This window comes from Mus caroli, chromosome 7 (genome assembly GCF_900094665.2).
Source record: "Mus caroli chromosome 7, CAROLI_EIJ_v1.1, whole genome shotgun sequence".
NCBI classification, from domain to species: domain Eukaryota; kingdom Metazoa; phylum Chordata; class Mammalia; order Rodentia; family Muridae; genus Mus; species Mus caroli.
The window spans coordinates 66,082,058-66,108,374 of NC_034576.1; the positions used below are offsets into that span (position 1 = coordinate 66,082,058).

Here is a 26,317-nt window from a genome sequence, read left to right on the forward strand (position 1 = left end):
GCTTCTCACACTGTCATACACTTGTAATGTTAGCACTGAGGCCAGTCTGGGCTACACAGCAAGACTATGTCTCGTCTCGTCTCTTCTTCCCCCCCCCTCTATATATATATATATATATATATATATATATATATATATATATATATATCCCAAAAGGAATAAAAGCATCTGTACTGCAGGCAGAAAATCAGTCAAGGACATAGTTGGATTTGAGATCCTCCATCAGCTGGATACAATCAATCTCTATAGAAGAATTCTTCACCAGATAAATGCATATTCTTAAGATGACATGGAATATTCCGCAAGATAAAGAGCTTTTTAACTGCAACACACTGTAGCACCCTGTGACACAATTAAAAGAACAGCAATTCCACAGTCTGTGCTCAAAATCTACAGTGGAATTAAACTAGAAACCAGTAGCAGAAAGATACCTAACGACACCCCTTACCAGACACACAGAGACTTAAAGACCATGGTTCTATAAATGTCAAAAAACTATATTTTAACTAAATAAAAATAAACGTAACTTTTCAAAACTCCTAAGACAGGACTGAGCCCATGCTTGAAAGGAAATGTATAGCACTGAAGAGCATTTTAAAGGAAGAGATACCTAAAATTAATAATGTTTCTACTTTATGGGGAAGAACAAATTAATAAATCCAAATAATAATTATAAGAGAAATAAATTAATTTGAAAACAGGAAATCAATAGACAAAATTAGCATTACAAACTGGTATTTTGAAAAGATCAATGGAATTGACAAGCCACTAGCTAGAGTAGAAAAAGAAAGAGACCTAGGCGGCCATCAATGGGAGGAGAGGCCCTTAGTCTTGTGAAGATTATATGCCCCAGTACAGGGGAATGTCAGGGCCAGGAAGTGGGAGTGGGTGGGCTGAGGAGCAGGGCAGAGGGGGGGTATAGGGAATTTTCGAGATAGCATTTGAAATGTAAATGAAGAAAATATCTAATAAAACAAAACAAAACAAACAAACAAACAAACAAAAAAAACAGCCGGGCGGTGGTGGCACACGCCTTTAATTCCAGCACTTGGGAGGCAGAGGCAGGAGGATTTCTGAGTTCGAGGCCAGCCTGCTCTACAAAGTGAGTTCCAGGACAGCCAGAGCTACACAGAGAAACCCTATCTCGAAAAACCAAAAAAAAAAAAAAAAAAAAAAAAAAAAAAAAAAACAAAAAAAAACAAAAAAACAAAGAGAACATGAATTACTACTATCAGAAATGGGAAAAAAAGGCCACTATTCCAACCCTATGACATTAAAATGATATAAACTAATATATGAATAAACAGATGCTCACAAATTTGATAGAGTAAATGAACTGGACCTTTTCTCTTAAAAAAATAATTTGTCAAATTATACACATACAATATACCAATGAGAAAGAAGGGGGGACAAATAGGTTGGTATTTATTAAACAAATTGAATCAATTGCTTTTTTCCAGGAAGAAAAAACACCTACCAGGCTCAGACATTAAGAAAAATACACCAATTCTCTTGTATGTCTTTGAGAAGGCAATGAAGGAATATTTCCTGTAGAATTCTGTGAAGCCAGGTGACTCCTAAGCACAGATATAAAGGTTTCCAACAATGGGACCTTCAGGAAGACTCAGATAATGACAGTGCTTGATACCATACCTAATGGCTTGTGTTATATCCCAAGACTCACACAGTGGAAGGAGAGGATTAATTCCTACAAGCTATCCTCTGACCACCATACGAGCACTGTGGTGCAAGCACACACACACACACACACACACTAAGCAAATAAATGTTAAAAAAAAAAAAAAAAAAAAAAAAAAACGATAGGCGCAAACTGAACCTAAACAGTGTAAAATAGAATTGCCATGGGATTTATTCCAAATGTTAGGATGTGGAACACTCACATATGAACTAGTGCGGTCCATCACACCATTCAGCTAAAGAATAGCAATCCCACTAGCATCAATAGATACAAATAAGCCTTTGAAAAATGTTCTGTATTCATTCATGATATAAAAAACAACTAATTAAATTAGAAATTCAGAAGGACTTCCTAAATTAGATAAAGAATGCTAAAAAAAAAAAAAGACAGCAATTTATGACTAATAGTAACAAACTCAAAGCTTCTCTTTCAAGGACAGGAACAAGGCCAAAATGTTTTTCCATTACTCCTTTTCAATAGCATAAGGCACAAAAAGGAAATAATAAAGGTATACACACTGGGAAAGAAAAAATAAGATAGCTTGTGTCTGCAGGCGACATGACTGTCAGGCAATAAAATCCAAAGGAATCAGTAAATAAAATCACAAGAAAACTTTATGTGGATATTGGAAAATTAATTCTGAACTTTATACATAAAAGATCGACCATGTCAGTGACAAGCAATGTTGGGGAGTGATGCATCTCAGCTTCAAGGCTATTGGATTCCTGGTCAAGGGAGTGCTGTCCTGGTGAGAGGACACACAAGCCAGCTGAACAGAACCATGAGACCCAAAAGAAAACTGTATGAACAGTCATGACAAATACTTTTAAATAAATAATATAAAAATGGTTATCTGTGTACCAAAAAGTATATAGACTTTATACCTTTCACAAAAAATAACTCAAAACAGATCAGACCTAAATCAAGGTGAACTGTATACATCCTAGACTAACAAAGAGAAAAAAACCCACTAAAGACATAATTTGTAGAACAGATTTCACAAAAATTAAATTTTTCTGCTGTGTAAAAAACATTGTCTAAATGAACGGGCAAATCAGAGATCATATACATTCCAAATAACATCTGATAAATGAATGTTTTCAAATATATGCAATAATAGGAAAAAGATCTTATTACAACAAGGGATCAAAGATTTTAAGAGACATTAAAGAAAAACAGATGGCAAGGAATCCCATGAAAAGATGTTCCCCATCATATACCGGCAAAATACAAATGAGAGAGTAAAGTACCACCACACAAGTGTTAGAATGAAGAAATCCTGAAACTCCAACAGTACCAGACACTGCTATGGACATAGTAGCAGGGATGCTCACTGACTGCTAATAGGAAGATTTGCCTGAGTATTTATTACAAAATGGAACAAGCCCTGACCATTTAGTCTTGCCAAGTGCTCTTATTGGTATTTTCCAAAGGGAATTAAAAACTTAAGTCTGTAAGAATACAAACACAGGCATCACAGCTGCTTTATTCATAGTTGCCAAAATTTGGGTGCAAAGATGTGCCTCAATAGATGAAATGATAAAGAAGCAGATATAATCACAATGCTCTATTATTCAACAGAAAAGAAACAAGCTAGCAAGTCATTAAAAAGGGGGGTACTTGAAATTCCTGCTACTAAGTGAAAAAAGAAAACACGAAAAGACCACAGAGAGATTCTTCTACTTATATAACATTCTGGAAAATATATTTTTGAGGGGGGGTAGTGTGTACTGTGATATATAGTCTGTGTAGTGTACATTTTGTTGTAGGTGTGTGTATGCGCACATGGAGGCTACAGGTCAACCTCCATGTTATTGCTTTAATGGGCTCTTCCTCTATTTTGGAGACAGGGATCTCTCACTGAACCTGAAGTTCATAGGTTCTGCTAATCTGGCCAGTTAATAAGCTTCAGAGATCTGCCTGTCTTCCTCCCTACACCCCAAGTACTGAGAGATGCCAGACCCAGTTTCTTGTGTGTTTTGGGGACCAGAACCCAAGTCCTCATGCTTGTTTAGCTAGCAGTTAACCAGCTGCTCTAACTCCCCAGCCCCTAGAAAGGAAAATTATACAATATATAATTATACAATATACCAGTGGCTGCAAGGGTTGGAGGTAAAGATATGGAGCAAGAAGGGATCTCAGCTAAGATTTTTAAAGCAATGCCTCAACTCTGTATGTGCTCCAGTGGTAGTCACAAGTGTATCATGATTCATTTCTCCAAGGCCACAATGGTACTGGTGAGAATGTGAAGTGTGACCTGAGAGTGATGCAGACATGTCAACACAGACTCAGCAGGCTTCGCAAATGTCCAACTGTACAGAAAATGCTGATGAGAGGAGGTTTGGGAAGGGAAACAGACCTCTGTACTTGTTGTGAACCTAGAAGTGCTTTTAAAAAAAAAAAAGTCTCAAAATAAATTATAGTAACTATCTGATTTTTCACTTTGGTCAATTCTGCTTGCTTAAACATGCCATATAAGTATGTTTGTATGTTCTTTATTTAGAGTTGCAGCACATCTAGTGAATGAGAAGCACGAAATCTGCTGAATGTTAGTGCAGGACACTAACAGCACTTCAAATAAACCCCAAGCTCTTAGGAACTGGGCTCCACACCATGCCTGCCCTCTACAGGAGCAAACTGAAATATGCCACCAGTCCCACTGTCTCGTGAATAAAGCTTCCAGAAAGCACTATAATCCAAACATCTATAAAATTCTAAAATTCATTCATGCATAATTATGTGATTTGTATTTGTGTATAATTGCACATTGATTCGCATTATTCATTCTAAACATATCACCTTCTGAAGATGGTTTTATAACTGCATATTTATTTTATGCAAGTGAGCACTAAGGATGGCCTTTAGATGCATGGGCCCAGGTAAGTGACCAAGAAGCAGCAGAGGAGAAATATTATAAAAACCAGTGGCAACTTAGAACCCTCCATCTACAAGTTCTCAGAATGATTTCCTATGCATTACCTCATTCTCAGCCCAGTGAAAGTGAAATTAAGAATCACTATTTACCTGAGTAAACATTAGGAATAAGGGGGCACGTCCACCTAACTGACCTTGCATGCACATGAATGCACACATATGATGCTTATAAATAACTATGTACCATGGATGGTATATCCAAAAGGAACCTCCTGAATCTTTCTCCTTCTCCACACTTCCATAGAGACCATGCTGTGCTTGACCCTGGTTAGTTTAAATGTGTCCCCAAATGCCTATACATTAAAATGTTTATTCTTTAATGCTGTAATGTTGTGGTGAGCCTTAGTGACGAGTGTATGAGTCCTGGGGACAGTGTCTTCTAGAATTAATGTCGTTCTCATGGGACTTGGTTAATTCTCAAGAGATTGGATCAATTACCTCAAGGAGCACAAACAACTCAAGGCTGCCCCTGTGCCCAGCCTCTTTCACATGTGCCCCTGTGCCCAGTCTCTTTCGAATGTGCTCACTTGCACTTCTGTTTCTTGCTGAGGTGAAGCAGCATAAAAGCCCTCACTAGAACCTGAGAAGATGCCATGACCATAATCCTGGACTTTCCAGTTTCTGGAACCAGGAACCAAAATAAATCCCTTTCTTATAATTTACAATCTTGGCTATTTTGCTAGAGCAACAGAAAATAAACTAGCAAAGATCTCTGTATCCTTGCCCAAATTTTCTTTCCTCTCTGGCCTGCCCCACATTTTGTATCTTCTAAATATAGATCCTGATACTTCCCGCCCCTGCTGGAAGAAATTTGCCATGTCTTCCCACTCTCTACCAAATGCCTCACCAAGGGGATAGCCAAATAACTAGAACAGACCACAGTGGCTACAGAAAATCCTCTAAAGACCCATGTTTTATCTTTAAAACATATGCACATTTTCTCATTCTAATCTATAATTCATACTTAATAGATTTAATAAAAAGCTACGGTTAGAATGTTTCCATTTCTAGGAAAATGGGCTCTGGCAAGCTAGTCTTAGAGGTTTTCAAAGTCCTGGAATGCTACCTCTTCAAGCAGAGTGTCTGTGGCACTCAGGTAGATCACAAGTCAGTCTCTGAATTCTGTAGCATATTAGAGATATTTTACACACTAGCCCTTACTACCAGAGAAAAATCACATACTTTTTTAGAAGCATACTAGAAGAAAGGTTGTTAAGAACTATATATGGATTGATCAATATTTTTGAACTTCTAATAAAGCATAAATTTCCTAAGAAGTCTTTCAGTCAAACCTGAAGCAAACATCAACTGAGAGCAGTCCATGGAAACACCTAGTTGAAGGCAGGGAGCTAGGACCTTATGGAAACACCTTGCTAAAGGTAGGAGCCAGGATTTCATAGACACACCTTGTTGAAGGAGTGTCTCCTCCCTTACATTTACAATCTCCCTTCCCTCTGTTTCCATTACTTGGGAAAGTCTCCCTACTTTCTCTATCTGGGAAATTCCTATTGAAAATCCAACCTCTTGTTCTTTGAAACCACCCCAGTCACTGTCATTGGAAATAAATTTTCCCTAGTGTGCAATCTGCAGCACTTTGAAAACTATGTCAAATTCCATCACATGTGAAAATCTTAGATTTTCTTCTTAGTCTTAGATCCAATCAGATCGTGTTGCCTCTAGAAGTGAAAGTCCTCTCTTGTTCATCTGTAAACTTTCAGAGCCTAACAAGGCTTACACTGGGAGCCCTATAAACAGAGGTGGAACATGCTGATAGTGCAAACCATCTTGTATGAATAAAATGTACATGTAGCATCATATGCCATCTATGCATCCCTGAAGGCAAGACATTTTGCTGAGAAAGGGGGGGAAGCAATAATAAGTTGTAAGAAATAAACTCTAGACTATGGAATAATAGGTTGAAATGAGCAAAATGATCCCCTAGAGATGAATTTGTAAAGAGATTCCACCACAGGAGAAGACTCATAGACCTCGCGAGAGCTGGTGCCTCTGTCCAGAGTGCTGAGATTTCAGCGAGAAAGACCTGGCTCTGTTTCAAAAAAAAAAAAAACAACAACAAAAAAAAAACCGGGGCAGAGCCAAACGGAATTAGAATACAAATGTTTGCATATTTCCTTGTGCCTGATGTAGAAACCTCCTTCTCACCCAGGAGCTTAGGACATACATATTCAATCAGCTACAGTGTATCCAGTTTAAGTAGATTAAGCTAGCTCTGTTCTACAAAAGTAAGTTACCAAGTCTAAAAAGCTTATGATAGGCAAAGGGCATGCAAAGAAACTCCATTTGAGTTTTCCTTAGCAGACTGCCTGCAATCTTTGGGCATCCTTGGGTAAGTGACCACACCTCTCTAGGAATAGACTTCGTGACCTCTGAATGAAGTCACTACATAATTAAGATGGAGTAAGCTTTCAGCAAATTGTCAGCGTGTGGCAAGAACTTCTCTTTTTTAATCCTCTCAAAACCTGTGAAGTGGATATGATTGTTCTCATTTTACACATGAGAGAGCATGGCTGAGAAAAGTTAAGTAGCTTTCTCAAGGCCACTCCACAAACATGCAGCATTGCCTAGTAGGAAGCTCAGTATGTCTGCAGCTAGATCTGAGGCCAAGGGGAGACGGAGATTTTCTCAAACCTCACTCTCTCCTTGACCTCTGTTCATGACCCTCTTCATATGTTTTTTTTTTCCTAACTGATATGGCAATAACTTAAAGGTTTATAGTTTGTTGTTTTTAATTTTTTAATAGTTGTATAACATAACTAAGTTTTTCCACAGCATTAATCCTAGCTTACAACTTAACTTCTACAGGTCAGCAAGCCTTATTGACATATTAGCCTGAATTCTAAAGAGTCTTTTCGTTTTCAATAAGCTTGCCAGGCCTGCTCTATTTCTTTGCACAAGCTCTACAGCTGACTAGCCCCTATACCATAACGCTTACTACCCAGCCAGAGGCTGCTATGAAACATACAATAAGGCCGGCTTGCCAAAGCAGACCCTGGGCAAGTAGGGACAGAAGTCATCTTACTGTGTGACTTTTATGGAACATGTTAGCCTAGCTACTTTACCCTTCCTTGTATACTTTTTGAAGGAAAATAACTATAATTATGTAGTTGACTTTGAGGAATCTTGACATTATCTTTTTCTTTTCTTACTCCTCATGGATCATGGTGACCAGTGAAGTATGTAGGTGTCCACCATTCTGTTAGCAGGGAAGCCAAACCTCAAGATGTTTATGATACTTCCCAAAGTCAACCACTGAGATACCAGCAAAGCCAGAAGCAATAAGGGCAACGTCTCCACCACTTAACTGAACTGTCCTGTAGGTCTACCCTACCCCAAATGCCCAGGAGCCTTTGCACCTCCTCCCCCTAACTGCCTCCCTCCTCCACTTCTCTCTGAACTATGTTCTGCTCCATGGCAGAAGCTCCTCCTCACTGTCTGTCACTCAGACTCAAAACCAACAAGATTTCTTCTTCTTCTTCCTTTCCTGTAGTCTGTGCTCTGTAAACTTAGAAAACAATCGTCCACGAGGCAGCAGCTGTCTTCTACATCTCTCATGATAAATCTCACACACACACACACACACACACACACACACACACACACACACACTGTGCACACTTAATAAAGTAGGATTCTGACATGGGAAGAGATGCAGATTTAACGGGTAGAGTATGAAGTAAGAAGCCATTCATCCTGAGAACTAACTAGATTAAAAGGAACAGCCTAGGAGTGAGGGCAGGAGTGGGAAGGACCGCCTGCCATGCCACTTTACCAAAGTTCCTTTGGTACCTATTTGCTCACAGTAGTCTCTCCTGATGAGCACAAACATCCCTTTGCTCCAGCCTTACCCACCTAGAGAACAGACACTGGAACACTTTCTAAGTATTGGCATTGTTTGGAAGACTCCACCTATGAAAAATCGTAAAAAGTAGCCCAGCTGGCAGAAGAAAAAACAAGCTGTCACAGATACTGCAGGGGCGTGGCGCCTAAACCCGGTGGCTTGCTGCAAGGGGTCCAGGGGACTGCTACTAGCTGCCTGGAATTCTCCAAAAAGGATCGCCAGGAACTGTCCTCTCCACAAAATAAAACCAATGACCATCCCCCTAATGGAACGCTTCTAAACACCTACAGTCGGCCTTCTCCCCAGACAGATTGGCAGCCGAAAAGCCAGGCCCCCACCAAGGCACTACGCAGTCACTAAAGAGGAAGAAAAGCTTGTAAGTGTCTAAACTATTCCGGGCTCCGGGCGCAGAGCTGCACTAGTTTTCTTTCTAAGGGAGTCTGAAAGTGACCAAGGAAGCCAGTTCCTGCTACTGACTCCCAGCTTAGGACACTTTGGCCGGGAGTTTCTAGCTAAAAGAAGGATGCGACCCAAGTACCCATGAACAGGTGGCTGGGGGTCCTGCCCGAAGCGCAACCTGGTCCGGGACAGGAGAGTGTGTGGCCCGAGCGCCCCGCCAGACTCACCACATCCATGATCTGCAGGAGGCTCAGGGAGAAGTACACGGTGAGCGGCTGCGAGTCGTTGGCCACCGGCCTCTCCAGCGGGTTGTAGTTCTTGACCAGCTCCTTGTACAGCCTCCTCTGGAACTCGCCTTGCAGGGACACTTAGGAAGCAGAGCGCCCAGCGGGCCTCAGCATGGGGCCGCCACCCCGCCCCGAAGCATCTCAGCCCCGCCGCCCAGCCGCAACCCGGGACCACCCGCCCGCCCGCCTGCCCGCCGGAGTCTGCTCCCCGGAGCCCGCCGCGCGGAGTACGGCCGAAGCCGCGCTGCGGTTACCGTGCAGCAGCGCCGCGGCCAGAGCCAGCCAGATGCCTCCCCGCTGGCCGCACATGTCGCCGGAGCCGCCGCCGCCGCCGCCGCCGCCGCCGCGTCCCGCCGTCCGCCGGGGCCGAGCTGCCGCTCCAGCCGCCTCCGCGCCTTTAAAGCGCTGCGCGCGCCCGCCGCCGCCGCGCACCCCCACACGTGACAGCGCGCCCCCGCCTCGCGAGCGCCCTCTGAGCCGCGCAGCTCCGTGGCCGCCCCGGGAACTGCATCCCTGCTCAGCTAGTCGATGGCCTCTGACCCCGAGCTACTTGCTCCTGCTACCAACTGTGCGCTGTACTCACACCAGTAACAGTTTGCAGACCCAGTCCTCCAGGACTCTCTCTGGTGCCAGAATCTGCATCGCAAACTTAGAAGTTTCTCCAGCCAGACAAGGTAGACCACGCAGGAGTAAGCCTGTGTCTTCCCTGCAAGACCTGGTGTTTTCAGCGATCAGCTCCTTCCTGAGACTTTCTATGGAAGAGCTAAACTAGGCAAACACAGGGTGTGATATAACATACTTTATCAGCAGAAAGCCTGACCTAGTCTCACTTTCTTTTAAAACAGATTCAGAAAATTGAAACATTAACTCCAATCCCTTTCTGGAAAGACAAGCCAAAACTTGATTCTGTCGGCCTCTTTGATTCAAAGAATAGTAAATGAGCAAGGAAGGACTGGAGGGAGATTAGCCACAGAGACCCTGGTCTAGAGGTGTCTTCCTTGCTGCCATATTGGGAGGATGGTACTAATGGCAGCAGTCAGAAGTGAGTTAGGCTATCCCATTTGCCCCCGGAAGTACAGAAAACACACCTTGAAGACTACTCTGGATTCCGTTAGCGGAATCCGTCCTCTCTTCCCACAGACTCCATAACACCTGCGTCATCAGACTGTTGCTCCAATGGATTAGAAAGTACAACACTAAAAAAGAGGGACAGGCTTATCAAAAAAAAGTGACTAAACTGGAAGTGGTGGGAAGGGGATAGTAACTCCAGGGGCTTGGTTTGCAGGAGCAGTGGCATGCAATACCCTGGAAATGAGTGTCTTGAAGGATTCCCATGTTGATTACTAGAAGTCTAAAGAGTTGGTATAAGGTTTCAGAGCTGCAGGTTAAGACCAAAGGGGGGGAAACTGTTTTGGGAGAAAGTTCATTTAAAAAAAAAACAAAAAACAGACAACTGACCAGGGCTCCCGTTAAAGGAGACCCAGTATTCCACATGGAAAGGGGACAGCAGGCAGAGGCATCTGGCAAACAGATGGGTGTACGTCTAGCTCCTGGGTACTCCTCATCCTATGTCCAACAGCAGGAACATCACAAAGCAGGCACTTGGTGAAGGAATGAGCTGTAAAGCATTCACTGCCAGGAAGATAGGAGAGAAGGAAAATAAAAAAACATCAGAGAAGGAGAAGCACACAACATCGGCTAGAAGCAGAAAATCATCTGCACTGGTGGTGGGATGGAAGGGCTCTCTCTTCTATTCTCAGTGTGAAAGTGCCTAAGAGCCCTAGCTAGCACTACAGAGGGATAAGCCAGGAAAACCCACTTCTCCTGAGTGTGGCCAACTGGGATCACATTACAGAAACCATGATTACATCCTTACTAAGTTGGGGAGTCACATTTAGGAGCCCCAAACATACCACTAAAGCTATGCCCTGTAAGATCAGCAACCCAGGAAATAATCGTCTTTGGGTGGGACAATTGGTCAATACCTGTTTATGACCTATGTTTGGGCAGACACCTGGAGGCTCTGCAAACAACCCATTAACTCAGTTCCTCCGTTCTGAGATGTTAGTATCCCTGTTACCAAAAGGTAAGACTGAAAGCACCTAGTGCTCTCAATGAGACCCAGTTACTTTCATCTGTGCAGTGTAAAATAATCTGAGAGTAGAGTTTACTCATAGATGTAGGCTCACTGCTTAATCCCATTCTCAGCATAAAGAAAAGGTAAAGGGAAACACAATGTATCCAAGTTTATAAAGGCAACTGGAAACAAACCCTACACACTCCACAAGCTGATGTTGCTGCTTTAGCCTAAGGAGAGGCAGAGCAAGGGCAGACACAAGGATGGAAGTCTAGACTTTTAATGCAGTCCAAGGAAACTGGACCTTGTGCCTATGAGAGATAGGAAGCAGGGATGAAGAGATCTTCATAAATCCACAGACTAAAACAAAATCCCCTTTCATGTAATAGACTAGAAAACCTCTATTGTGTCCCAGGAAAGAGAACCATGTTTTCTGCTTGAGCTATGGAAAGGGAGAGGATAATCCTGTAACCACCCACAGTGCATCAGCAGGCTTAGAGCAGATCCAGCTATCAAATGCTTGTGCTGTTTATATTCAAGGATTCCTCCTCTAGTGTGTGTGTGTTGGAGTGGGGGAGTGAAAGGGGAGGATAGGGGTGAAGCTTTACAGCTTCCCACATGGACTCCAAAAGAAAATCACAATAAGTTCAAATCGTAAAGTGAAAAGCAAGGCTGGAGGCGTGGCTCAGCAGTTAAGAGCTGTTGTTCCAGAGGACCCACGTTCAATTTTCAGGAGTCACATGGTACTTCAAAACAGTCAGTAACTCAAGCTCCAGGGGGAATCTGATGCCCTGGTCTGGGCAATTCAGGATCACATGCAGTGCATAGACAGACATACAGACATAACACATATATATGTTAAATAGCAAGATAATTTTTAAAAGGAAAAATAAAAAACATGCAAGTGTTTTTTGTGACAACACATAAGAGGAGTCACAGTCAACCTTAAAGCTGACTTTACAACAAACTAATCAGAAAAGATGCTTAGGGTGGTTTGAATGAAAATAGCCCCCATAGGCTCATAGGGAGTGGCATTATTAGGAGGTGTGGCCTTGTTGGAGTAGGTGTGGCCTCATTGGAAGAAGTGTGCCACTGGAGATGGGTTGAGGTTTCAGAATGTCAAGCCAGGTCCAGGGTCTTTCTCTTCCTGCTCCCTGCCAATCCAGATGTAGAACTCTCAGCTACCTCTCTAGCCCCACGTCTGCCTACATGCTACCATGTTTCCTGCCTCGATGACAGTGGACTAAACCTCTGAATGGAAAGCCAGGTTCAATTAACTGGTTTTCTTTATTAGAGCTGCTGTAGTCATGTGTCTCTTCACAGCAACAGAAACTCTAAGACAAAAGACCAACAATTTGAGATAGTAGGATGATTGGTTTAAGCCTGTAAAATTAAGATGTGTAAAACGTGTAAAATGACCAAATATGTCGACCACAATGGACAACGTTGATGTCCCCTTTGCCCTACACTGCCAGGAAGTATTTCTCACCTGCCTTGGGGAGGGGGAATTGGATGGCTTTCCTGGATGAACACCATCTTTTCTGGGTCTTTTAGGGATGCAGGGTCCTTTCATTAAGCAGAGAAGCAATATTGGACTACAGAAACATCCAAAAACAAATTCTGGAAACTTCCCAGTATTAATAAGAAACATGAGAATGCTGTATAATTTTTACCTCTTAAAATTTCACTAATTCTGTGAAGAATGATATTCTCACATTGATTGTAGCAGATATTATTTCTTCTTTGAACTTTAATAAGATTGGCAAATGAAGTTATACACCTTAAGGTTTCTTTATAAAACTTAGAAAATTATTTTTATTGGCATATGATATATTTGTATGACACACTCCACTCTGCATGTAGATTCGGTCTGAGGACAACTTAGTGAAAATGAAGTCAGTTCTCTCCTTCCCCCTTTATCAGGCCAACAGGCTTATGTATCCTTATGGTCTCTCACTGAGCCTACATTTGTGGGTTGTTTTGATATTGTTACTGTTGTTTTCTAAGTTAAGAACAAAGTTTAACAGCTATAGGACAGTTCAGAGTTTCTATTTCATCCTGGAAAGGTTTTACAATGTGTAGCATTTTGAGAATTGCACCTGTTTGTTTAAGCAATAATATATTTGCGGCATGGCATTACAGTGCCCCTTTGATGCCACCATTCTGTCTGCAAACCATGAAGTGATAACTTCTTTTTATTCCTGCATCTAGTAATTAGTTTCCTAATTTTTGATCTTAATTACTTTCTGTAGGGTTCATCAGACTTATTGATCTTCCCAGATAACATTTTCTTTGTTAATTTTCTCACCTTGTCCTTTTATTGGTTTTCATCTCATTGTTTATACATAGTATAGATTTAATTTGCTTTTCTTACACAGTTCTTAATGAATACACTGAGATTATTGAGCTTAGATTTCCTTTAAAATGTGATGAAAGATACAAATTTCCATCTGAGAGCTGCCTCCACGTCTCCAACTAATTTTGATGTTTCATATTCATTCCCTGCCAATCAAAACGTTTTCTAATTCCCTTGTGCTACTTTGTTTTCAAATAAGTGATTATTTTCCATATGTATGACTCTTGTATATTTCTAACTTAAATCTTTGAGGGCATCACACATTCTTTTTATTTCAACCCTTTTAACTATATTGACTTGATTTTGGATCTGATATATAGTAAATGTTCTGTCTTGGAAAACATCCCATATGTACTTGAAAAAGAAAAGAATATGTATTCTGACATTGTTGGGCTCAAGTGCCCTATAAATGTCAGTTAGACAGGCCCACAGGGTTCACTACATATTTGGTTCTTTGCTAGACTTTAAAATTCAAGGAACTATCTTTAATGTTGGTTCTTAGATCTGCCAATTTTGCTTCAAAGGCTTTTAATTTAGTGTGTGTGTGTGTGTGTGTGTGTGTGTGTGTGTGTGTGTGTGTGATTGTTGCACTAGTGAACTAGCCTATTTTATTTTGTAACATATTCCTCTTTAATTTTATTACTCCCAGGCTTGTATTCTCTTTAATATTGGTAAAGCAACATCATCTGTCTCAGGCCTCCTGATTGCACAGCACATCTTATTTAAATTTACTTCTATCTGAAACTCATGACTTCCCATTTGAAGTATGCCTGGGAGATCATACACAGCTGGTTTCTTCTGCTCTGAATATTTCAATATTATTTACTGCTCAGCCCACTTACATTCAGTGTATCATTGGTCTCCCTAAGTTGATCATTCTGACATCTATTCTCCACTTGTCCAATATGTTTTTATTCATCTATTCCTACTGTGTTGTCTTCTGTCATTGTCATTGGTAATCAAAATTTCATATACTTGGTTCAGTGAGATGGCTCAGTTTGCAAGAACATCTGTGGTCATGTTTGAAGATCCAAGGACTCACCCACATATGGAAGGAGAGAATGCATCCCCACAACTTTTGCTTTGACCTCATACAGGTGCTATGAGATATACTCACACACACACACACACACACACACACACACACACACAGTACAAATTAATGAGACACACATTCACACACTAAGTACAAATTAATGTAAAAATTTTAAATTATATGTTTTCCTTAAGTTGTCCATGTTTCATTTTTACAGCATTAGCTAGGTGGTTGCGCCATGGATTGTGTCACACATCCTGTCTTTGGTCATCTAGAGTGGTTACTACTGAGCTACTTCCTGGACACGTAACAATGTCCAGTTAGCATCATGTGTATTATAACTACATTGTGGTAAAAGGTACAGTAGAATGTTGCCATTTTTAATTTAAGCAGTAAGTGTGAATGCTAAAAAAAAAAAAAGAAACTAATAAAAAGGGATAAAGATGTATGCTTATTCATATTAAGTGAATGTGGGGTTCTTCATGTTTACGAGAGGCATATTTCCATCTTATGCCCCTGACCTTCCAGACTTGTCTTTGGAATTTAACATTAGTGGTATCTTCTAATAAATGGATACTCTTATTGTAGAGCAATTTGTCAGCACTTCCCAATACGTCTGCATGTTTCTCTCTAGTTTCAAACCTCTCTGCCTTCCCCAGGGTCCTGGAGAGTTCACTCTGTGTCTTCTTCTGGGAGCTTCACGGTTTTACTTTTCACACTGACATTTCTCACTCATCTATAATTAAACTTATGTATTTTATAAACTATTATGAAGAACAGATATTCACTGTTCTGTTGGCACTCAATCCACCCAGTTCTTTTAATGATAGAGAATATTTTCTCCTCATTGCCCTGTCACCTCTGGGGATCAGACGACAGTCTGGGTTCTGTCTATGTACTCATTATAATAGAATTTCACATCTGGTTGTGTGAGGTTTTTCATCTTTTTTACTTCCTCAGTGTTTCTGTAGACGTTCTTTTAGATTAATGCTAGTATCATATGACTCATTTCACAATACTTTTCCTGGAATTCTATTGAATTTTTGGACTAACTGATGTGTGATTGATGTCCTTGAAACAGTGAGCCCTCTAATCCATAAACATGATGCTTCCTTCCATTTAAATAGCTCTTCCCTATTTCTCTCAAGAAGTTGCTATAGTTTTCAGTGTAAGTATTTTAGAAAGCTTTCATAAGAATTATTCATCAAGAGTTACTGTCTTTCAATGTCATTGTAGTAATATTTAATTTTCATTTACAAATGCTGCATTTCAGAACTGTATTTGCTTTTGCATGTTTGTTATATATATATCTTCTGACGCTCTACATCCCCCAGTTAATTTCGATAGGTTCTTTCAGTACATTGCTCTTGTGCTCTCAGTGCATGATTCTTGTCTTTCACTCTATTTCTTGGCCTCCTTTGAAGACGCTGACATGACCCAGGACCATCACATTCAGTTGCACAGAAACGGTAAACAGTGCGTTGTTTCCTTCCCATCTCAGACAGAAGGCCTTCAGTGACTCACCATCTTCATTTCTTTGGTCTCTTTATCAGACTACAAAACTATGGCCATTTAGAACACACAACCTTAATTTTTTCATAGTTGTGAATTCTTAAAAAAATTAAATCACAGCACCAGCCTACTCCCTGTGGGACTCTGGGTGGCATCTCTCCTGTTCCTAGCTACCGTCAGTGACTAGCAGTCTTTGATATCCTTTTACTTCTGGCTGTAGCATCCCACCTCTGCTTCTAATATAACAATCTATGTTGCATAGAACCACCAAAGTGTCTTTCTCTTAATTTGGTTACATTTTTAAAGACTCTGCTTTCAAATAAGATGGCATTTAGCAGTTACAGAACTTAGGCCCTCAACGTATGTCTCTGCGAGAATCATAGTTCAACCCAGCAATGAAACAGTAAAGTATTTGCTCTATTTTCTCTTGCTGTACTTCGGTCTTTCTTTCTTTCTTTCTCTCTTTCTTTCTTTGTTTTTCCTTCAACTGGTCATTTTTACAAGCCCTTCATGGGCTTTGGTTTGTTAGATAGTCAGTCAGTCAAGAGTCTGTTGTGCATTTGTGAAGATCTGAGTTTGGGTCTCCAGCATCCATGTAAAATTCAGGCACAGTGGCATGCATTTGATACACCCCAGTACTGTGGTTGGAGATGCACAGAAAAAGGATTCCTGGACCTCATTGGCCAACCAGCCTAGCCAAATGAATGAGTACTGGTTCAGTGTAATTCTATATCAAAATACAAGGTAGAGAGTAACCAAAAAAAATAGCTGACATCAACTTCACCTCATAAACACACACACACACACATACACATACATGCACAGGCACACACTCATACATGTGTTGCCTGACCCTACCTGCAGGGGGTTGGAGGTGAGGTGGCACAGAGTCAATGACACAGACTCTGGGAGCAGGTGAGAAACAGTGCAGCAAGCTCTCTGAACACTGCTGCAAGCTCCTTTAATACCATCCACCCACACCCCATTGGTCCCAAGAAAGCATCTCTTCTGAACAGCAGTTCCTGATTGGCTGGCATTGCCTGCACCAGCAATTCTTGGTCTCTCAGGCAGTCCTCAATTAGGTCCTCCTGCAGGAGATGCTTTTGAGGCTGTGCAGCCCCCAGATTTTACATAGAGGAAGCCCTAAACGTTCCTGCTACACATGTGCACACATCTATGGGCACATGTACAGACACCACACAAATGTTTTCGATTTTAAAAGGAATTTTCCTTTTCTTCTATTTCAGATAGAAATTTTTTCACTTTTTAGAAATGAGTAAAAATAGATCGTTGGTAAGTATCTATTATGATAATACTGGTTATATCTTTGTTTTAAAGAAAAGATCTATTTTTATATTCATGAGCGTTTGGCCTGCACATTCGTTACATACACATCTGGTATCCTTGGAGGCCAGAAGCATCACCAAATTTCCCAGAAGTAGCATTACAGATGGTTGTGTGTCATCACGTAAGTGCGTGAGACTGAACCTGGTTCCTCTGCACCAGCAGAGTGCTCTTAAGTCCTAAGCCATCTCTCCAGCCTAATTTTTCTTTTCTCATCTATCAGTATGAAGTTTTCTGATGATTCGTGAAAGCTGTGAAGGAGAGTGATGCCTATCCCCACCAGCTTCCAGGAGCCCTTACCTGTTCAGGCTCAGCTCCCGAGTCCCTCTTCTCCTCTTCACAATGAATTCTGCTCTCAACGTGATGAGTGATAACTGCAGGGAGACAAGTTAGCACTCGAAAGCAGCTGTGTTTTATTGTCACTTGGATTTTATGCAGCCAGCCAGATCTCACAAACTACGTTTGCCACTATTCTTCAACTACACAGACCTGCAGCCGTAAACTGCTGATCAGCTTGCTGTAGGCATTGTGGATCAATCAGGCCAGTCATCCAGTCATCTATGATTGAAGTATTTTCAGAAGATTCATTTTGTTTTTAACATGTGGTGTGTGTGTGTGTGTGTGTGTGTGTGTGTGTGTGTGTGTGTGTGCCATTACTTGCACATGACTGCAGGTACCCACAGAAGAGGTCAGAAGATGTTGGATTTCCTGGAGCAGGAGTTACAGGTGAATCTTTCTAAGGCAAATTCCCCCTTGCTCTATATATCTGTGAGCATCTATTTTCCATTCATGATGCAAATTTTTATTGTGAAGGACAGACAAATACACACAATCATTCACATCAAATGTCCTAGTTAAAGATGTATGATAAAGTAAATGTCCTTTTAAGATTGAACCTAAATGATCTAGGGTGTGGCAGAAGCCCCAGGGGGCTCAACCTGCCCTCACAAAAGTGACTTCTACTCTGGGTTTTTATGGGGGTTCTCCTACCCTTTTCATTAGTACTTTATTGCTTAATTAAAGGGCCCCAAACACTATACTGCAGCTTAGGGTGATTCTTTTATATGCTTCTCCTATTTAACCATACCTTTTCAACCTTAATGTTTTCTGTTGGAAATGTCTGTAGAGTGAAGATTTTGTAAACTGTGTTCCTTTGGTACAGTTTGCCTTTTCCATTTGGCCTCTGGGTTTGCTTAAAATCAGGAACTGAATCTATCAACTTGATTTGATTCAAATTTCCCTCAGAGAGAGAGATTGCTTCATGGTTGCTGTTGAATTCATCCCCAGGAGGCACAGGTCTCACCCGGTCCTTGGGTCAGTCAGTGGGGTCTGCAAGAGAGTGGGAACTGAGGGGCAAGAGACTTGAAGAATGGAGACAAAACAGGCTATCTGATCAAGTCTCAAGTCTCGCTTATTGGAAGGCAACTATGTGGATATATGCATACACTGGGGAGTGCAGCTGGAGACAAAACCACAGGCCCAGGATGTATAGGAGTAAAACAAGATGTTACCAGAGTGTGTTCAGCTGTGGTGGGCTTCTTGCAAAAACATCATGCTAGGAAACAAGTCTCTCATAAGGGTGAAAAAGTACCACCTGTAAGTAAGTAACCAGAGATGGCTGCAGAGATGATAGCCGCTTTCTGCTAAGAGTCAGCTCCCAGCATAGGTCTACTTATCTGTCTCCTTGTGACGGTTAGCCATAGGTTCTGGTTGACAGTGTTTAGATTTTTAATTTGTACATACTAAAATAAGGATGATACTTAGATTTCATAATTCCTTCTTTTAAACACATGCCTGCATCTTCCAGTTAGATTCTAATCAGCGGTTTACACAGAAAAAGCCAGGCAATTTTTTATTCACAAGACTTCAAAACACTGAATTTGTTCTTTAATATCTATAGGCATAAATTCTTCCAACCTACTTAAATAAATGTTCAATTTCTCCTCTAGCCCACCAGAGGTAGTGGAGGAGAAAAGTTATTAGGACACAGGGGAAGTAGACCTGATAAGAAATAGTTCTTTGGGTGTGGGTCCAGTCTTCATTGTCAGGATATCAGCAGTTTAGTCCAGAAGCAAACACCAAATACAAATCAGCAACTGCAGTTCAATCCTTTCTGCAGACACCACATATGAACCAGCAGCTGCAAGCCAGTCCACTTGGCAACACATGAACTAGCAAGGGCAGTTAAATTCAGAAGAAACCACAAGGCTCACCAACCAGCCTGAGGCTGAAGAAGCAGCAAGAAGTCACAGGAACCTCAGGAGAAGTTCTTTGTTGAGTTTCTCTCTATGGCATCACCACAAGCTGAGCTTAGCAATGCAATGTAAGGTGGACCCAAAACATGTGTGTTTTTAGTGAAGAATAGAGAAGCAGAGCAAAGCAAACCAATTCTCCAGCCCCCACTGTCTGTGGGGTCATATTTATATTCCTTCTAAACATCGTGCATACTTTCATGTATTTGCTATAGCAAAACATCCTTTCACCTGCGTGCCCTAGCAAAACATCATTTGATATAACTGACTTTCCAAAGAAACCTAAAGTTTCCACTTCAAATATCTTGTAAGGCTAGCTAGTTAGTATTAGTAGCGGGTGGGGTGGGGGAAGGGTTCGTGCATGTATCCATGTGTTCACATCCTGTGTGCCTCCTATCCACGGACAGGCATATCTCCAATTTCAGGTAACAGTTGAACAAGAATTCCAGATGTCAACTGATGAAATATATCTCCCTGGTTGAGTTGAGGCAGCAAATCTGATATCTTGCTTCAAGTTTTTGGAAGATGTTGAGTCTTCTAAAGCCAGTTTTGCCTCAAGGGCTTCCTTTGTTCCTGAACCTTTCTGCAGGCTAGGACCCTCCTGTGCAAGCTTCCATTCCACCTTCAGACATACATGCAGACATACACAATCGTCTCGGTACTCTCCCATGCCTCTGTGGCTCTGTCTCTATTTTCTCAACTTAGTCATTTTCTCCACTCTGTGTACATTTAATCCTGTCTTGGCAGGTCTGCAGTCACACAAACATCAATATGAACTCCTGTATTTGGGCCTATGTGGTCTGTTTGATTACAGTCATTATCTTTACTGCTCTTCACATTGCCTGGTATGTGGTGAGTGAGTGACCCTTCCAGTGAGCTCCAAGGTCCTTTAAAATGGGCCCTTTGGCCTATGCCTTTACTCTCTGCTAGAAGATGATTTTCTGGGCTCATCTGTTCATCTTGTACATTTCTGGCCCTAGACCAGGAATCAGCCATTTCAGCCATTTCTCTTAAACTCTCATTTCCCTTAGCTGGCTGTAAATGCTATTTTTAGATCTCTTTCATGAATAGTTTGAAGATTACCTATCTCCCTGTCTATCATCTCAACTATGTACATATCCGTCTTACCGTGGTGAAATATCTCACGAGATCAAATCCAGGGCCCAAGACTTTCTACTTAAACTTTTCAATCTTAAATTTGCAGCTCCTGCAACTCCTGGTTTTCAAAGGGTATGGGGTAATCAAATTGAAGTAATACATGCTGGGCATTGACTGTATGTCCCATTCTAAGCAGAGCACAATCAGAATAGCAATAGCAATGGCATTGCCAGAATCACAAACAACACATGGTTTAAATGTACTTTTAAATATTTGTTTTAACTTTTGAGATCTCAGTTGCAACATTTCCCCCTTCCCTTTTCCTCTCTCTTAAACCTCCTTGCTATCTTTTAAATTTATGGCCTCTGTTTTCATTATGCATATATGTATAGACATATATATTCATGAATATAAACATGCAATCTGCTTAATCCGTATAATGTTACTGACATGGATATTTTCAGGGTTGACAATTTGCTACTGGATAAACAATAGGTGTGCTCTTTCCAGAGGAAAACTATTTCTCCTGCTTTTGGCATTTCTTAGTTGTCTGTAGTTCTTTGGGTAGGGCTAAGGCCGCCTAGGCTTTCCACAGCCACTTTAGCAAGTCTACTGTTGTTGTCCTTGTTCAGCTTATATGTAGGCAGTCAGATTAGAGAAACTTTATGGGTATAGATTCTGACATTCCTAGGAGAGGCAGTCTCACAGCAAACTCCCTGATCCTCTGGCTTTTCCAATGTTTCCAGTCCTTCCTCTGCAACAATCCCTGAGACATAGGTGTGGGATTTGCTTTGTAGATGTATCAATTGGGACTGGGCTCTATAGCCCTGCATTCTAATTGGCTGTGGTTTTCTATAATTATCTCTGTCTTGTTGCAAAGAGAATAGTTTTCTGTAAAGGTCGTTGTCTGTTACAAAGAGAGTTTTCCTTAATAATGGGTGAGCACTACACTTATCTTAGGGGATAAAGGCAAATATTTGAATATAGATAAGAACTATGCTAATTTAGTAAAGTACTGACTGTGGGTTCCTCTCCAAGGTCTATTCCTTCACTACCACTGGGTAGTTGACTAGGTTTCCAGTACCAGGCATGATTTCCCTCTCGTTGAGTGGGTCTTAACTCCAATTAGAGAGCTGTTGGTTACTGCCAAGATACATGTGCCAGTAGATGGCACCCTTAGAGCTATTGTGCCACAGTGGTCTCTGTTATGGAGCATAAGCGTTACAGCTGGGTAGGGATGTTGGTTTCTTCTCCCTTTTGGAAGTGTGCATGATGCTTTCTTGTTCCACAAGTGCTAGTTCTCAGGAAGAAGGCTTTCAGATCAGTTCCAGCCAAGGATTCCGTGTCTGAAATACATGTCTTCAGCAATTGGGTCTTACCTTCTACCTCCGACTGGGGGCAGCCAAGGGCAATAGCTTGTAATGTCATGGACAACCCTGACTAACAACTCAAAAGAGATTTAAAGCCTGGTTTTTGGAAGAGCACTGTCACTTCATTTAAAATATATATATACAAGTTTATACATGGACTTACATGAATTATAGATATTTTAGGTAGGTACATAGTTGTGCCCTTCCCCTAGCTTTGAGCAGGCTACATAGACCTTTAAGAGCATGCCACAATAGGACTTTAACGACCCAGATGTAGTCCTCCTACAGGAGAAGACTGCCTGCTGAGCTTGCTTTGCAACTCAACCCAGCTGAAACAAAGGATGGGTCTGTGGGCTCTCCCTATAGAAATGCAGTGGGAAGGGGCAGTTGGTGAGCAGGGTGGGAGGGGGGAGAGGGTATAGGGGACTTTCAGGATAGCATTTGAAATGTAAATGAAGAAAATATCTAATAATGGTAATAAAAAGAAATGCAGTACTCACTATTAAACTTTTCTTGATCAGAGACTTTTGTCTTGGCTTCACCCTTCTCTCACAACCTGTCCTTTTTCATTTCCAGCCTCACTTTCAGGTAACCCAGTTTATCCATGGTTGCTGAACAGCTACACATAGTTGGTAGAATTATCCCTTGTGACTTTTGCACATATCCTTGCTGTAGTTTTACCATCTTCACTCCTTATTCTGTACTTATCATCCCATCCCTAGTTAAAGACTCCTTTTTTTCCATTTTTCTCTTTAGATCAGTTGTGTTCTGCTATCCCCCTTTCTATTGGTCCCTTACCCCATACACCAGCAGTGGTCACTTGTAGTTTTCTGCTTTCTGCAGTTACTCCAGGTTATGTACTCATCTGGAGATTTGGAGGATATAGCTTCTGATAAGGAGGAGATGCCATGTCTCCCTCTTTCTGGATTTGGGTTGCCTCATTCAATATGATTTTTTCTTGTTCCATCCATTTACCTGAAAGGTTAATGGTTTCATTTTTTCTCTACAGCTTTATAGTATTCCTTAGTGTATATATACCACATAAATTTGCCTTTTAATATGACTTTCCATTTCCTCTTTCTCTCTCTTGTTTCAAAACCTTCATTAATGGACAATGTGGAGAGGGAGACACTTTGGAGCACTTGGCCCTAAATGGGAAGTCTTTATCACGCCCCTCCCCTTAAGGATCTGAGACTGAAGTGGAAAAGAAGGGACAACAATTGTAAGAAGCAGAGGGGAAGGAATGATACTGGAGTACTCTTCTAGTGCTTTCCAGACACAGCAGGACTGATGCACTAATGAAGCATGAAAACTTTGATAGGGAACTCAAAACCATCGCACACTCAAACCAGACAAATTCCAAGAAAGGAGACGGGAAGTGGGTGTGGGAAGCCACATGTGCCATTGTTGGCTACCGCTGGCCACCACGCATACATAGGCAGTAAAGTTTTTTTTTGCCAAGATGAGGTTTTGAGAATTAACCAAAGTTAACCAATCAGATGAGAGAGAAGTTAACCAATCAGAATGTGAGACATGCAAATGAGGTGGTAAGCATAACCCATGCATAACCAATCTGGGTGTGAGACATGCCTCTCCTAGGCCTAAGCAGCACCAGTTCTGGGTTTGGGGTCTCTTCGCCTCTGCAATCAAGCTCTCCTAATAAACGTGTGCAGAAGGATCCTGTTGTGGCGTCTGCTTTGCTGGCAAGCCAGGGCAAGCGCAAGAAGTGGTGCCAAAACCCGGGAAAAGAAACATCTTCAGGCACGAGCAAAGACCCCCTGATACAGGGAGGATTCAGAACTGCATAGCGGGGAAGGAGTGGTTAATAAAGTGTTCCCATAAAACAGACTGCTGAGAAGGATCCGACTGTGTGGATTCAGAACTTTTCAGCTGAGTAGCGGTGGTACCTATAAGTCTCCCAAATTGATCCCCGGTTAAAAGGGGGGATATGTTTTTCTCGCCCGTGGACCCAGTGTGGGTATCTCTTATCCTTGTTGTTTCATTTTTTGTAATTTCTGGCCTCTGCTTTTGTTTGATAGAAGCAGTTAAGGCAGGTCAGAAAATCCTTACAGAGCAACAAGAAAGTATGTCGGAAGAGAAGGGCTTAAAAAGAAAAAAGAAAAAGAAAAGAGACACAGTGTTATCAGGTGGACAGAAAGAACAAAACAAAAGAGCTGAGGAGGAGGTGGAAGGCGAATTAGCTTCCAGTTCCATCTATTTGCCTGCAAAACTCATGATGACCTCATTCTTAATATCTGAGTAGTATTCCATTGTGTAAATGAACCATATTTCCTGTATCCATTCTTCTGTTATGGGATATTTGGGTTGTTTGTTCATTTTTTTTTAAACAAAGAAAGAACATGAAGTTTAGTGGAGATGTGGAGGAATTTAGTTGGGGAGAGAAAGGAATATGATCAAAACAATGTATAAAAAAATAATTTAAAAAAAAGGAAAAAGGAGAAATGGGAGGGGTTGAGATGGCTCAGAAAGCTACACATGCTGCCTTGCTCCACGTGGCAACCTAAGTTCTGTCTCTGGGGCTCACAGGGTAAAAGGAGAAAACTGAATCCAGCAAGTTGTGTGATCCTCACATTCACATTCAGCCATGGCATGCATACACACACACACACACACACACACACACACAGGTGTGTAGGCAGACAGAGAGTGAGGGACAAGAAAGGAGGGAAGGGAGGGAGGAGCATTTAACGAGTCAATAGAACAGAGGTTTTCAACCTATGGGTCTAGACCCCAAGTGATCCCTTCACTCAGGTTGCCTAAGGCCATCAGAAAACACAGATATTTACATTAAAGTTCACAACAGTAGCACAAGTATAGTTATGAATTAGCAATGAAAATAATTTGATTGTTAGCGGTTACCACAACATGAGGGATTCTATTAAAGTGTTACAGCATTGGGAAGTTTGAGAATCACTCCAATAGGTCTTTATTGCCAAACTCTAACATCAACATGATCTTAGAGATGGAAGAACATATATTTGAGCTCAATTTAATTCTTGTTTGGGGAAGAAAGAGCCGATTGCACATTTTGCTGCAGCCTTTTTCAACTTCGCGGCATAATTGATGGTCTGGTGAACCTTTAAGACACTCTTTTCCCAATAAAACTAGTTCTTGGCTGTGCTTCTGTTGTAAAACAAACAAAGAAACCCTTAACTGTCCATTGTCAAAGCATCTAGCCATTGTATGCTGTGCTCTCAGCCTGTTATCTGCCGCGTGAGCTTCTGCAGGGAGGAGAAATCTCCTTTGGTATTAGCACCCATGTTTCTCTGGTAATATTATCTAAGGCTCATTCTCCATCCATCCATATGATAGTGTTCCTGAGAAATATTCCCTATATTTTCTGCATACTGCAGACTGATTGTTCCCTCTCTACTTGAAAGCCATTTCACCCAGACATAAAGTCTTGGGCTCATTTGCTTAAAAACCTAGTATATTGAAATATATTTTTCTTCTGGCACGAAGTACAGCTCTGGAAAGGTCTGATTGGAATATAATCCCTTTCCTTCTTTTCTGTTTTATATTCTTTTTTTTTTTCATCTGGATCCTCAAAGAGCATTTTTCTTTCAGTTTGAAGTTGGACATTTCAACCATATATCCTAAAACAGCTCTGGGTTGAATTTCCAAGGGTTGCAGAAGTCTTCCTTGTAAGGTTTCAAGGCTTTAAAGCTTGTTAATGTGTATGTCTGTGATATTTCTTTTTTTCCTTTGTTTTAGGTTTCTCTTTTGATCTGTGTGCTTTTCTTTTGGTCTGTCTTGTTTTTAGCTGGTAGACGAAGCAGTTTTCCACATTATCAACTTTCTCTCAACTTCTTGATACAACTTCTTTTTAAAAAAACTTTTTCTGCATTTTTTCATAGGAGGGTAGTATTGTGATTATTTGAATTGGTCCTTTGGCTATTTATAAAATGATGTTCTTTTTAGATGTCTCATCCCTGAATCCTGGCACCTAATTTATGTTATCTCATATTTTCTATTTCCTTAATAGACAGTTTTAAAGAGTTAGGATATAGGTTTCACCAGTTGATATATTTTAATTCTCTCTTTAAAATTAAAATCTGTAGTTTTGTTTATGT

General features: G+C 41.1%; 1 protein-coding gene across 1 annotated transcript in view; it reads right to left on the minus strand.

Annotated features, from left to right (window-relative positions):
* Positions 1 to 9,549, minus strand: part of Chrna7 (cholinergic receptor nicotinic alpha 7 subunit) — a 122,113-nt gene extending 112,564 nt beyond the window's left edge. Inside the window, exons 1-2 of the mRNA XM_021167658.2 lie at positions 9,433 to 9,549; positions 9,119 to 9,258 (exon numbers count right to left, since the gene is read on the minus strand). Of these exons, the coding sequence (XP_021023317.1) occupies positions 9,119 to 9,258; positions 9,433 to 9,487 (195 nt within the window). The 5' untranslated portion in view covers positions 9,488 to 9,549. The remainder of the gene's footprint in view (positions 1 to 9,118; positions 9,259 to 9,432) is intronic.
* Positions 9,550 to 26,317: the final 16,768 nt, after the last annotated feature.